Consider the following 15,255-nt stretch of genomic DNA (forward strand, 5'->3'; position numbering starts at 1 on the left):
GGGATGCAGGACATATATTTACAAATACATATGTTTAAGATGAGAAAAACTGTAATTATGCTACTGGAAAGATTCAATAGACAAGAAAAAAAAAGATGCAGAGGAGAGGACACTCGTAGGAATGATGTCCTAGTTTAAGGATGGGATCTAATGCAAGAGAAGTTGGCCTTAGATAAGAGAACAAAGTATCACCAATACTAACAGGAAGAAAAGGAAGAACACATAGACGAGATGCACACAGGTGACAGCAGTTATCTTCTGACTGCTTTAATTTTTCTCAGTTAACTAGAAAAGCTGAGGACTGGGTAAAATGCTGGAGGCTGAGGAGAGAAGCTCTACAACTATAGTTCAGGAGGCTGGCACCTAGGAGACTGGGACAATGCACTAGGCAAACAGATGCCTGAGGTTAAGCAGTCAGGAATTTAAAGTGGGGCTGGTCCCGTAGCTCTGTCCCACAGCTAGCCGCATGCGGACAGGAGTGGTACAGGCAGAACTAGAATGTCTTTTTTTCTTTTTTTGGTGAGATGCTCTGGTTCTTTCATTTCAATATGTAGTGCACTGAATTATAAGAATATGCCACATTAAAACCTTCACTTACTGACAGACATCTATGCTGTGTCCATGTCTTTACTCCTTCAGACACTGCAGCAATAAGCATCCTTGCGCGTGTCTTTGTGCTCACACAGGAGAATTTCTAGTCCAGGGTATAGATCTAGAAGTGGAATTGCTGGGCCATGATATGTGCTTAGCTTCACTCTAACTGCGTATTGCCAAATGACTCCTCAAAATGATTATACCCATTTATCCTCTTGCCAGCAGTGTACCCAAGTTCTCATTTCCCCCCTGCCAGACAGACTTCTAAATTTTTGCCACACTAATGGGTATGAAATAGTATCTTATTGCCTTCATTGGCAAAATTCTGGTTTCAGGATCGAGCACCCTTTCATTTATAAGCCAGTCTTCTTTGTCTAACATATCTCTACTCCATCACTCACTTAGCAAGATTACCTTAAGTACCTACCATGTGACTGGCATTGTGATAAGCAGGAGAACAAAGAAATTATCAAGAGACAGAGACCCTGCTTTCCTGGAAATCACAATCTGGTTTCAGGTGAGAGTGGGGAGAAAACCAAATAATCACAAATACAAACTGTGGTAACATAAAGCACATTAACAGTAAACTATGAAAAATTAAAAGAGGGTGATCAATTCAGTGCAGGTAGGGCAGCAGAACCTTCCCTGAAGTGACATTTTCATTTCAACAGCTGAGTAAGAAAAAACCAGGCCCACTGTCAGGCATACATTTTCCTGTCTTCCCAGGCCGGCACAGTGCTGTGTGCGGGGACGCTGTGGTGGGTGTCATGCCGCCCTGGGGCCCATCCCCAGACACAGCCCTTTACCAGGAGTGGGAGCCTGCTTTTCTCCTGCTCCTGCTTGAACTATTACTCCTGCGCTATGGAATCCAGTTTATTCCTGCAGGAGTCTCACGCCACCTGATTATATTAACCTACACCTGCTGACCTAGAAAACCCACTTTAGATATTTTACCTCATTCTGGATATTTTAAGAAAAAATTCTATAGAAAAAAAAAAGAGGGGTGCTTCAAAAGATAAAAGGATTCAATGTCATTTTTTTTTTAAGATTTTATTTATTTATTTGACAGAGAGAGAGATCACAAGTAGGCAGAGAGGCAGGCAGAGAGGAAGCAGGCTCCCTGCAGAGCAGAGAGCCTGATGCGGGGCTCGATCCCAGAACCCTGAGATCATGACCTGAGCCGAAGGCAGCGGCTTAATCCACTGAGCCACCCAGGCGCCCCTCAATGTCATTTTTATAAAAACCAATTCAAATGTGTCCCAACAGTAAGGGACTTTAGGAGACCTTGAGACTGTATAGTAACATGGAACATATTTATGAAAAACATTTTTTTAAGTACAAGATTTACCCATAACATGGACAAGTATGACTAATAACTTGATATATTAAGGAATGAGGGTTATGGGTGAATTCAGATAGTTTAACTGACTAAAGTAGTCAGGAAAGGATCCTGAAGCCCTTTACCACTTTGTCTTTGCTTGGTCTCCAACTTAACCCATCACCATATCCCTTCATCCACTCCTCCCAAATCAATACTGCATTATATGCAGCTCCCTAAACATAAACACGGTTCTGGAAACAACAGAGGTAGAGGTGAAAAGCTATGCTTTTGTAGTCAGACAGTCCTGGGTTCAAAGCCTGAATCTGCCATGGGAAATACTACCTCAAGGGAATTACTTTACTTCTCTGTAAAGGTAAATGGGAAATAAGAAATGCTTGAGGTAAAGTATTTCTTACTTCCCATTAGAAAATGAGGAGATGTGTATTAGATTTCTTTAATATAAACAACAGATATCTGACAAATTAGCTTAATCAAAAAGGAGTAAACTGGACCACAGTGGGGAGTCTGCTGAACCCCAGGAAGAGTTTCAGAAATTGAGCCAGGTGCAAGGACCTCAGGATTGGCAATGAGAACACCAACGTATCGGCTGCATCTCCTCCTACAACGCACCTTTCCTCTCTGGTAAGGAACTGGACTCTAGGCAGTTTTAGGCCTTCAACTTTCCAGTCTAGCAACACAAAATTAAAGTGTCCCTGCCAAATCTATTTTGAACATTTTCTGGCAAAGGACTCAACTAGGTCACATGCTTGCCCCTAGAACTATCACTAAGCCCCAGGGATGTTGAATTATGTTCCTGGGGTCAGTACAGCAGAAATGTTACAAGAAAAAGAGGGAGAAAAAAGCTGGGCAGAGACAAGAGCTACCATAAGACCTAGAACAAGGAGTTGTAAGGATTAAATGAAATGATGGCTATGAAATATTTCAGACGATTTCTTTCTAGTAGTAAGCATGAATAAACAGTAGCTATTTTTAACTCACCTGACCGTGATGAGTTTAGCAGTTAATCCCTCCTCCTGGATGCACCATACTTTAATCTTAGCCAAGTTCTGAAAACTGAAAAAGACAAACTGACATCCATTCAACTTAGAAGGCTATTTATTGAAATAATACAATGATGTTACAAGGATCCATTTCATGTTGCTTAGGAAGCTGGGTGTTCCTAAGTGCATGGTGCCTGGTTGCTAGAACTAGAGAATCCTCTGTTCAATCAACCACACACTACCACCGACACTCTGGGCTCCTTCTCTGTCAAGGCCGATGTGCTGAGATTCAGACTGGTTGGATCTAGGCCAAGTTCCACACACAAACCAGTGGTTTTCTTTGAGTCTTCTGGACCTAAGTCTTTACAAACTTCCACAGAAGTAGGATAGCACTCAACTGGTTACAATTTATGTCATTCTTGCAAATAGTCCACTAGCGGGATCCCCAAATACTCAGCAGCAAATTATTCTTGATAAGCATGATAGCCATGGGGGGTGGGGGGCGCGGCGGGAGTCTGTATAGAATTACCCATTGTCAAACTATGTACCAGACAACACATGGTCTTGGCACTGTGTGTGTGAGCCTGTGTGTGTGTTAAGCATGGAACATCACAAACAAGGTATTTTTAAATGGTTAAAGTCTTGGAAGGGCAGATTCCCATTTTGTTCCACTTGTGATGGACTCATTGGGCTAGACATCACACATTTCAGCCCTCATGCACATTTTTCCTGCAAAGAATTACGAAGAATATTTGGGAGCTACCTCGTGTTGTCCAGGATGAGACAAGGATAATGGATCCTGCTACTTGGCATGCAAAGAAGGCAATAGGAAATGTTTATCATCAACATCACCCATATCATTCCTCTCCAGGATTCATCAGGGTGGGAAAATTTACTTGGGAAAGGCTGTTGTGTCAAAGGGGTCAAGGACCACAGTTGCTTCCAAATTTATCCCCACTGTTGGCACCTTTAGGATAGTCCATGGGAGGCATGAGAGAACATTAGGATTGGGTTGGGCTACTGATGCTGATCTCATGCCTTACTGATGGAAAAGCAGCATAGAACTAAAGAAGTTGAATTTTTCATAATGAAGTATTTCCTTGGCACACAAAATGGGTCATCACATTGGTTCTCAAAACTGATTTAAAGACAAGATTTTATGACATTGGGTAATTATATTTATACTTCTCCACAGTAAAATTAACTTGGGGAAATTTTTTCCTCTTTAGTTTTGTGCTGTTTTCCCATTGGTTTAATAATAGGAAGCTTGGGGCAGCGCTTTCTCATGGGAGTGTGATTAAAAAAAAAAAAAAAAAAACCACAGTAAGAGGACTTAACAGGTCTATGAAACTGACATATGATAGTTGAAAGTATAAATATTACACTTGGAAAAAGGAAAAAAAGTCACCAGCAGTTGAACTATCCACAGTTTTTGTTAACATTTTGGTATGTAAGCTTCCAACAAACTGTTCTGAATATGTCTGTGACAAATCTGCCTCTGTATTTTGCTGCCTCTTACGCTTTTATGAATTCCCAGAGTATCTGAGTGCTCATTAGTTTGTGCATCTGATTTATTTTAAAATTTACATTAAAGCCCTCTGAATTCCCAAATACCTTTTCAGTGGCTAGACCACAGGGCCAAAGATCCAGGAGACCTGCTTTCTCCACCCAGCTTTGCCATTATAAGTTATATCACACTGTGCAAACCACTTCACATCTTTGGCTTTTGGTTTCTTCATCTGTACAATGAAGTGGTTGGACAAGCTGATCTCATTCTTTGAATGTTGGATTCCGGGAGGTGGAATTGGTTTCCATGGTGAATTTAATGTAAGAGCTGCAGTTGAATGCAGTTGTCAAGCAATTTTAAAAGTAAGTTTTGGTCATTACTGCAGGAGCTTTATTAAAAAAGGTTGTAAACACAGAGTTACAAGTCAAACTGTTCAAAGCTGATGATCTCCTGCATACATATATTCAAACGCTTTAAAAAGTCCAATACATAGGCATATCCTTTCCAATTGGTTATATATGATGTTCGTAGTTGTTTTTACAAAAGTCTATAATCAGATTTGAGAATGTGGCTTCTATTTATTTAAAAAAAAAAAAAAACAGTCACTAGCACAGAGCTCTCTTCACACACACACACACACACACACACACACACACACGGCCATTACATTCTTAAGCTTCCTCTCTAGTAAGAATCCTCAGATACTAAATAAGAACAATATTTTAGCTAAAATTTTCTGCACATTCCTTAATTTCGGGGCTTCTACAGTTTATTTCGTGCATGAATTCTCTGGTGTTTAGTTAGTGCTGAACTTCTACTGAAATTTTTCCCACATTCCTTACAAGCATAGGGTTTTTCTCCAGTATGAATTCTCTGATGATCGTGAAGATTGGTTTTCTTTCGAAAGGCTCGCCCACATTCATTACATTCATAGGGTTTTTCTCCAGTATGAGTTCTCTCATGCTGAATGAGGGATGAACTTTGACTGAAGGCTTTCCCACAGTCAATACATTCATAGGGTTTCTCTCCAGTGTGGGTTCTCTCATGCTGAGTAAGTGATGAGCGCCGACTGAAGGCTTCTCCACATTCGTTACATTCATAGGGTTTTTCTCCAGTATGAATTCTGTGATGCTCTATGAAGCTTGTACTCCTTTTGAAAGCTTTTCCACATACATTACACTGATAGGGTTTCTCTCCAGGATGAGAAATAGGTTGTTGGCTAAAGTTCTGCTCACATTCATAGGGGTTCTGTCCGGTATGGATCCTCTGATGATCAGTAAAGTCAGTAATGAGACTGAAGTCTTCCCCACAGTCATTACAATGATAGGATTTCATTTCAGCGACAGTGTTTTCATCTTGAGTAAGAGATGAGCTGTGCTTGAAATCTATGCTATAGTTATTGCTTTGGTAAGGTTTGCCTCTCTTATGAATCCTCATATGTTTATAAAGGGATGGACTCTGACCAAAAGCCCTCCCACATATGCTACATTCAAAAGGTTTCTCTCCCGTATGAGTCCTTTCATGCTGGACGAGGGAAGAACATCGACTAAAGGCTTTCCCACATTCCTTACACTGGAAGGGTTTCTCTCCACTATGTGTGACCTCATGCTGAGTGAGGGACGTGCCATGCCTAAAAGATCTCCCACATAAATTGCATCGATAGGGTTTCTCTCCAGTGTGAATTCTCTGGTGTTGAACAAGGGAGGAGCTGCGCTGGAAGGCTTTCCCACAGAGACTGCACTGGTAAGGCTTCTCTCCTGTGTGAGCATTCTCATGCTGACCAAGGGAGGAGCTATGCCTGAAGGCCTTCCCACACACATTACATTCAAAGGGCTTCTCCCCAGTGTGAATTCTCTGATGCTCAGTAAGTTGTGTCTTCCAGAGAAAGGTTTTCCCACAGTCAGTACATTCATGGTGTTTCTTTCCAGGATAAATACCCTGATCTGTACCATTGGGGAAAGCTCCCTCTCCTTTATGAGTTTTCTCATGTTTGGTAAGCGAAGATCTATGAATAAAGGCTTTTCTACATTTGTCACATTTATACGGTTTCTTTTTTGCAAGGATATTATTCTGATTAATTATATCTGAAGTATGTCCCAAATTACTTCCTAGTGTATCACATTCATTAGGCCTTGAAGGAATGTTCAGTTGTGTAACCAGGACTGTGTTCAATCTAGAGTTTTCACCAAATTTATTTTGCTGGAAGTTTTCTTCTGGTGTGATTATTTTCTTCTGGTTGGATGCATCTGGCCCCAAGTACCTTTTCCAGTTTTCCTGGTGCCTCTCAAACTGGCTACCAACACCCCAAGCGCTTTGGAAGGTGGCATGTGAAAGGCCATCTGTGCTACGGGATCCCGCAGAGACGCTCTCTTGCAGATGTGATGATTTGGCTTCAGGCCTGGTCTTCCAGTCTGAAAAAAAAATCCGAAGTGCAAAAGTCTCCTATTCCCTCCTGCTGAAACAAACTGCTACAGCAGGAATGGGGAAATGGAAGAAATATAAACTATACATGATTCTGTTTTGCAATTAGTCCTATAGTTTGGAGAGAACACCCACAATGAAGGAAAGGAAGAGTACGGAGAAGTGACAGCGCAGACCGCCGAGTCAGAGGGTATGGGAAGTCTAGAGTGAGGAAGCCCCTCTAGCAGGACTGGTTAGGAAGAAAGGGAATAAGTGAGCATGAGAATGTTAAGCACATGCTCATATGTGTAGGGACGCCTGGTGGCTCAGTTGGTTAAGCGGCTGCCTTCAGCTCAGGTCATGATCCCAGCGTCCTGGGATCGAGTCCCACATCGGGCTCCGTGCTCAGCGGGGAGCCTGCTTCTCTCTCTGTCTCTGCCTGCCACTCTGTCTGCCTGTGCTCACTCTCTTTCTCTCTGACAAATAAATAAATAAAATCTTAAAAAAAAAAAAAAGAAGAAGAATGTTAAGCACAGACACAAATGGAATAAAACCATGGTCTGTCTTGCAAGATCCTATATGTTCTTCATGCTTCCTGCCCATTTTACAAATCATCCCCAAATCTGTCTTCCTAATAGAGCCAATTCACAATTTCTTTAAAGTCTCCTGTGAGGCTCCAAATCTTCAAATCCAATAGAGAAAATCCACAGCAATTGATGTAATGGAAATCATCCTTTGACATACTTGGAGACCAATTGCTATACTTTAAAAGCTGAGATAAAGTCGTATTTTAGGAGGCAAATCATCATTGCCTTTATAATTAGGGCTAAGGTTTTAGCCTATTGGAGTTCTGGTTCTACACTAATCACCTCTCTTGAACAAAAAGGATTTTACTTAGCCTAATAAACTGATCTCTAAACCCCCGTTTCAGGGTGCCCAGTGGCTCAGTTATTAAGCGTCTGCCTTTGGCTCAGGTCATGACCTCAGGGTCCTGGGATCAAGTCCCACATCGGGCTCCTTGCTCAGTGGGGAGTCTGCTTCTTCCTCTCCCTCTGCCCCTCCCCCTGCTTATGTTCGCTGGTGCTGTCAAATAAATAAAAAAATCTCAAACAAAACAAAACCAAACCTCTGTTTAACCTCAAAATACTAATACCAATTAGTTTCTAGGTTTTTTTTTTTTAAGATTTTATTTATTTATTTGATAGAGAGAGACACAGTGAGAGAGGGAACACAATTAGAGGGAGTGGGAGAGGGAGAAGCAGACTTCCTGTCAATCAGGGAGCCTGATGCGGGGCTCGATCCCAGGACACTGGGATCATGACCTGAGCCAAAGGCAGCTGCCTAACGACTGAGCCACTCAGGAGCCTCTAAAAATGGTAACTTTTAAAAACTAAGGAGAAGGAGGGCTCTGAGGTGATGGACATGTTCTTATATTGAAATGAATTTGGATTAGATGAGTGAGTGCATTTGTCAAAATCAACTGGATGGTACTTAGAAGATCTGTGTATCTTACTGTATGCATGTCTTTCTTGAAAAAAAACCATAAATATTGAACTCTGGTTAAAGATACAAGGAATATAGGAGTGAAATGTACTTGTGTTGGCAACTTAGTTGGAAATGCATCAAAAAGTATGACAGATTTAAAAAAAAAGATTGATAGATGGGATAGATGAATACAAATGTATTAATATTTTAACAACAGCATCTTGGTGGTAGGTATATGGTGTTCACTGTATAATTTTTTCAACTTCCCATACATTTGAAAATATTCATAAAATGTCAGGAGGGAAAAAAACAACAATCAAGGGACGCTAAGCCTCAAAATTCCTTACCCTCGAACAAGACTCAATTCTAATTTTCCAAATGTCAGAAAATGCTTTCTATTTCTTCTAGAATACTTCTCAGAGGGATATTCAAGAAATGCTGACATGAATGAATGAGAAAGTTATCTCCCCAATCACATGAAAAAACAATCAAGTAATTTCTGACTGCTTTCTACGTGCTCTGTAACACCGAATACATAGATATACAATAGACTCTTTCTCCAAGAGCCTGAAGTCTTAGAAATAAGAATCAATCTTTCGATAAAAAAGGAAAACCATCAGATGGTATACTTTAAAAATCTGAGCTTGGGCAGTAAAGACAATATAAATGGTATTTGTGACCAGGAAAGGAATAAATAAATACATAACATAGTAAGTTCATGGATTGAACAGACACCTTGAACTTAAGGAATAGACAGCTTTGGATAGGTAGAAAGTATCACCTGATTAGGGAAACCGTACACTACTTACAGAAAACATTAAAAAGTTCAACCCAAGTGGAACTTGTTTTAGTGGGAACAGAAAGAGAATACTGGAAGATATGATAGGCGACCTGTTAGTCGAGGGGGAGTTTTTATTTCCTATAACGAGGTACAGGGAGTAACAGCAAGGTTTTGTCAGAGGTAAGTGGTTTATGAAGATAGAGCATTAAAATCCAATATGGTCCACCAAGTGATGAGTAGATAAATAAAAGGTGGTATGTCTATACAATGGAATATTACTCAGCAATACAAAGTATAGAGGTACTAATATATGCTACAACATGAATGAACCCTGAAAATATTATGCTAAGTGAAAGAAGCCAGTCACAAAAGGCTACATATTAGATGACTCCATTTACATAAAATATCCAGAAATGGTAATCCATTGAGAGATAAAGGTTAATGGGTGCAGGAGTTGGGAGGAATGGGTATGGGGTTTCTTTTTGGGTGCTGAAATGTTCTGTAGTTAGATAATGGTGATGGTTGCACAACTCAGTAAAAATCTGAAACACCAGGAAACTGTACACTTCAAAAAGGTGAATTTTATGGCATTTAAATTATATCTCAAAAAAGCTATGATTTTAAAAATCCAATATTGCTTATAAAAGAAAAGACTGAGCAATTTCAACTGGGAATTATAGTAATCTCCACGTGGGGCCTAGTTTGAGAAGAAACTAACCTGAACTGCAAGAAAAAGTCTAAACTGACTGGGTTGTTTGGACTGAGGGATTAGAGATCCAGTGGTTTCTAACAGGCAAATGGAGAAATGAGTAATGGGCAAGGCAGCAAAATGTGCTGGCTGGGGATGAAAGATGATTAATTTAGATTTTAGGTATTTAATTGCATGGGACTTCCACAAGGATGGGTCCTATGAGAAGGGAAAAAAATGACCAGGGCACAAGTAAGGATTATTTCTAGGTCCAAAGTATAGAATAAAGCTCTGTAACTACCACCCTTGTTTGGTGGTAGTACAGAAAGAAAAGGGGAGGAGGAGCATCTCCCTCTCGCTTAGGGAGAAAACCAAGCAAAGTCAAAGACCTAAAGCTACAAAGTACTTAGTAAGTCCGGAGATCAGGAAAGGATGACACTCCAGGAACCATGGAGAGGCAATGAAGCAAACTGGCATGAAAACAGGATGGAAGGAAGATGGTACTCCTCCCGAGAGAGGTGTTGTAGGAGTGTGGTGAGGAAAAGAAGTCTGAAGGCAAGTTATGAAAAGATGGGAGAATCAAAGCCATGGGTACTGCCTACAAGTCTGGGGCCACCGACTGTAAAAGGAGAAAGACAAAACAAGAGGACATGAGAGTTCAATTAATGTCTCAGTGAATAAGAAAATGGATTGCTAATCATGATGGGAGACGGAGGACACCAGAGGAGAAAATCCAGCAATCGGGTCACAGTATAGGGAGAAATGGTATTCTGTGTAGGACAAAGGGGTACATTTTCCTGAGACCTGCCAGCAGTAGGACCACTCTATTGGAGAAGGGAGACAGAGGTGTCATCCGGGAGATGGCTCCGTTTCCTCTGTAGGTCTAGGAGTTCCCAAGGCGCCAATATGAAGGTGCTCCCCCCTCTGCCCCGCCCCAGCTGTGCCACTGTGCACAGATTCCTGCATCCTTACTCCCCCTCATTTACCTGGACAGAAAGGTCTTTGGATTTCTCCCTCTGATATCCATGGCTCTTCTCCTTGTTCCAATTTGAAGATCACCTCTGGCTTGGAAACTTGATACCCTGCTCATGGGTAAATACACAAGATTTGGTTGTTTGTGCAAGTGGACAAAGACCCCTCCTACAAGTCAGTACTAGTCCTTGATCTTCAGGAACTCTGAAGGGAAAAAAAAGGTGCAACTTGAGGAGTCATGCAATCAAATGACCTACTTCCAGTTCTGCAAACGAAAGAACTTTACCTAAAGAGCAGGCTCAGGGAACTATAAAGCTGAGTCCAAAAGAGAAGAAGCTCTAATTGTGAGGCAACCCTGCTCAGGGCCACCTGATCTATGAGCCCCACAATCTTAGCACCTGAGAAAGAAAAAACCTGCCAGTAGGCAAGAGATACTGACTCAGTCCTTACCAAGAGAAACCAGGTGGCTATAGTTCTCCAGCATCACATCCCTGTACAAGCGCCTCTGAGCAGGGTCCACGTGGTGCCATTCCTCCTGGGTGAAGTCCACAGCCACATCTTTGAATGTCACTGATTCCTGTAGGATCACATTCCTGTTCAACTAGGGATCCACACCACAAATGTTCCCAAGGCAACACTGGGAACATACTTCAGGGCTATCAGAAACAGTGATCACACATTTGATATCCGGAGGGGGCAATGTTGGGTTAAATACACTAGCTGCTCACATAATTTTGTAAAGAATCCAGTATGGCAGGCAGGAATGTCATGAGGGGCAACATATTCTGCAATCCCGTATCTCTACTTAGCTAGCATGTTTTCTTGGAAAGCCAAGCCTTGTCACACAATGATCAATTCCTCACTGCCCATGCACTTTCTTTGTTACCAAATCCAAATATAATGGGGGGGGGGGTGTAAAAACAATAGCCCTCCTTCACCCCTTTCACCAATTTCACTGTGCTCCCTAGAAATAAGCACTGTGAACAGTTTGGTACATACATGCAAGAGTCCCTACTCCGTGTTTCATTCACACGCACACACAGTCTTGTTTTGTGAACTACCTTACATATGGCTCTTCAACTTGCTTTTTGCATTTAACTATGTATCTTGGAGATTTTCCCATAGGGGTACAAATAATTTCACCTTATCCCTTTGAATTGCCTCATAGTACTCCACAGACAACAGTACCATAACATATTCATCGCCTAAAACCAAGAGCACCCCACTGTCCTGCGGAAGAGATCCAGACACGCCCACCACTTACTGGACTCTGGACAGGCTGCCCTTGCTGATCCCTGAATACATCCAGCTTGTTCCTACCATGGGGCCTTTATACTTGTTACTCCCTCTTCCCTAGGATCTCCACATGGTGGAAAACTAGTTTCTAGTTACTCAGGTCTCATCTTGAGCACACCCCCTCAGGAAAGTTGTCTTACCACCTCCCTCCAATTTACTCTCCATTGCACTACCATGTTAATATTCCTCCAAACACAGGCACCTCTCACTGCCTGAATCCCTGCCACTTGAACTCAGGAACCAAACACATTCAGGTAAAAAGGACACTTGTACTTTCAACAATAATCTGAGATTAACTTGTTAACCTCTCTGCCCCTCCATCCCAGACATCATGAGCTCCACAAGAAGAGGGACTTTATCTATCTTAATCATTTATGTGCCCAGCACAGAGTGGATGCTTAAGAAATGCTTGGTGAGGGGGCTGCGCTGAGCCTAGCTGGTTCAGTCGGTTTAGTGTCTGCCTTCAGCTCATATCATGATCCTGGAGTCCTGGGATCCAGCCTGATGTCAGGCTCCCTGATCAGCGGGGAGTCTGCTTCTCCCTCTCTAACCCACTCATGCTCTATCACTCTCTTTCTCTCTCTTAAATAATAAAATCTTTAAAAAAAATGGTTGGTGAGTGAATAAACCAGTCCCTGTTAGTGGACAATTAGTCAGTATTTTGCTCCTACAAACATTACTACAATAACTCCTTTTTGTAGATATAGCTAGTGAGAATTGGAATTGCTAGATCAAGGTCTTTTCCTGATTCTTAACCCCTGCAATCACTTCTTCCTCACTACCCACTGAACCTAGGCCGGCTAAGATCCCCATGCCTCTCCATCAGTTCCAATACTTAAGGATGAGTTTTGTCTTGTCTTACTAGGCCTTGTTAAGGCTATGAGATACCTGTCAACATGCCCTACCTGAAATATTTCCTTTGGTCCTGGTTGGATTTCGATCTCAAAATGTGTACAGTAAAATATGGTAAAGATAATTAGTGTGAAAAAGCACTGAGAGCAGAGCTGGGTTAACTGGAGCAGTAAGGGAAGGTTACATGGAAGTTTCGGTCTTATTTTGTGTTCCTCTCTCTGTGGGCTCCGCTATAGCTCATCTGGAGCTACTTCAATTTCCTGGGGGGTGTCATTCTCTCCCCACCTTCCCACTTGTCTTTCCTGTGCTAATTCCATTCCATACTTCAGGTCTTGGTTAACAGATCCTCAGTGAAGTCTTCTGATCCCCCACTGGAGGGTCAATCCCTGTATTATGTGTTTTGGGTTTGTTTTCTTTGTTTGTTTGTTTTTGTTTTTGTTTTGGTATTATGTGTTTTAAGCCATTTTGTACACCTATGACTATTCAAATAAACCTAATAATCTATTTAATACTTGTATTCCTAGTTAGATGCTGAGCATTTTATGAGGGCAGAGACTGTACCTTTTTTTCTTTAACTTGAAAACACCTGTCCAGCAAGTATCTGAGTCACACTGAACTCTGGTTTCCTGACAGAGATGTGAATTCTAGAGAAGACAGGAGTGGGCCCTCCTCCTGTTGAGAGAGGATCATGACCACATCCACACACAACACTGGCTCCTCCATACCGTATTCTTGCTCAGCACTGTGGCTGTGTCCCTGCAGGAACAAGGAAGACTGGAATGTGGGAGATTTTTCCGACAGAAATCAGGGATCTGGACTGTGCCAGGGAAGATGACAGGAGACATTCACTAGGTGCCTGGCTTTACCAGATGCACTGTGACAGAAAGAAATATGCAACTGAAAAACACTGCAGTCCTTGAGTAGGTTTCAGTCTATTTTAAGATGTTTTATTCGTTACAGCACGGTATGAGAGAGTTCGTAGTAAAGCGAGGTGCCACAGGCCTGCAGAGGACAGAAAATGAGGGAAGGGAGAGAAGATCAAGGCTGGCTATGTGCTAGGCCTGAAGATGAAAGTACCATTTCAATTGGAGAAGAAAGTGGGAATCCAATCTGGGGACTACCAAGCTTGAAAAGAGAGGCTGGGCTTGGGATGGGCATGGCCCAGCCAAAAGGGGTTGGACCAAGGCAGGCATTTTAAGTCAGGTTGTAAGAAATAACACTTCTCCCCATTGCCTACTCTGTCTTGTAAACATACAGCCCCTTTGGTTGTCAGCCAACCTGGATTCCTTTGCCTAACTGGTCCCTCCTATCAATTTATTATTACTATTTTAAAATGTTTATTTATTTAAATAATCTCTACATCCGACGTAGGGCTTGAACTCACAACTCTGAGATCAAGAATCACATGTTCCTCCAACAGAGCCAGCCAGGCACCTCTATTATTTTTAATTAATTATCTCTACACCTAATGTGGGGCTCGAACTCATAACCCCGAGATCGAGTCCTATTCTCTTTTCAGTGAGCCAGCAGAGGTGCCCCCAGTTTCCCCATATTTAATACATGGGCTCCTGATTTTCTTCTGCTTCCCCAAACGGACTGCACTCATGAAAGGGAATGCTAACCAGTGAACAAATGTCTAGTTCAACAAATGTCATTTCTTGCTTCAACAGGGCAACTACTGGCTTCTGTTCTACTCTTGGTCCCACAACTCTCTTTCCTACCCACTATGGGAGTCAGTTTTCTAAAATGCAAACCTTTGATCATGTTACAAACCAGGCCACCATCGCCTCTTACCCGGACTACTGCTACAACCTCCCTAACTTCTCTCCTTTTCCACTTATGCTCTGCTCCGCGGTCTGTCTTCCATATATCAAATAGAGTGATCGTGTTAAAATCTGTCACATCAATTCACTGCTTTGCTTCAAAATTGCCAACAGGATCTCAGTTCACTCCAAGTAAAAGCCAAAGTCCTCACAGTGGCCTACACATCCCCCCGCCACTCTGTTCCCCCCAATCTCCCTGACTTCATCTTGAACCTCATCCCTGACCCACTGCTCTTCCTCCTTCAGATTCCTGGAACACACCAAGCATGTTTCTGCTCTGGAGCCTTTGTTTTGACCGTTCCCTTGACCTGGAAGCTTCTTCCTGAAGATCTGCACGTGGCTCCCTACTCATTTGCTCCAGCTCTTTGTTCAAATTTCACCTCATCAGAGCAAACTTCCCTGACCACCCTGCATAAAACAGCATCTGTTTTATGTGCAGCATCTGCACTGTCACTCTGGTTTCCTCTCCTTTTCATAGTCCTTCCCACCTGACATATATTTTCATTTGCTTATAGTATATATTGCAGAGCACAAT

At 42.0% G+C, this 15,255-nt stretch overlaps 1 protein-coding gene across 7 annotated transcripts in view; it reads right to left on the reverse strand.

The window, feature by feature from the left end:
• Nucleotides 1-4,419: 4,419 nt before the first annotated feature.
• The window catches only part of ZFP90 (ZFP90 zinc finger protein), a 98,258-nt gene continuing 87,422 nt past the window's right edge, over nt 4,420-15,255 (reverse strand). For 6 of the 7 annotated variants that reach the window (XM_045989077.1, XM_045989074.1, XM_045989076.1 and 3 more), the window contains 3 exons: nt 11,200-11,326; nt 10,764-10,859; nt 4,420-6,834 (listed from right to left, as the gene is read on the reverse strand). In XM_045989077.1, coding sequence (XP_045845033.1) covers nt 5,186-6,834; nt 10,764-10,859; nt 11,200-11,233 — 1,779 coding nt within the window. In that variant the 5' untranslated portion in view covers nt 11,234-11,326 and the 3' untranslated portion in view covers nt 4,420-5,185. Of the gene's footprint in view, nt 6,835-10,763; nt 10,860-11,199; nt 11,327-13,458; nt 13,612-15,255 lie in introns of those variants that run through there. The other variant, XM_045989078.1, reaches the window with a different exon arrangement.

This window comes from Meles meles, chromosome 19 (genome assembly GCF_922984935.1).
Source record: "Meles meles chromosome 19, mMelMel3.1 paternal haplotype, whole genome shotgun sequence".
In the NCBI taxonomy this organism is placed as follows: Eukaryota; Metazoa; Chordata; class Mammalia; order Carnivora; family Mustelidae; genus Meles; species Meles meles.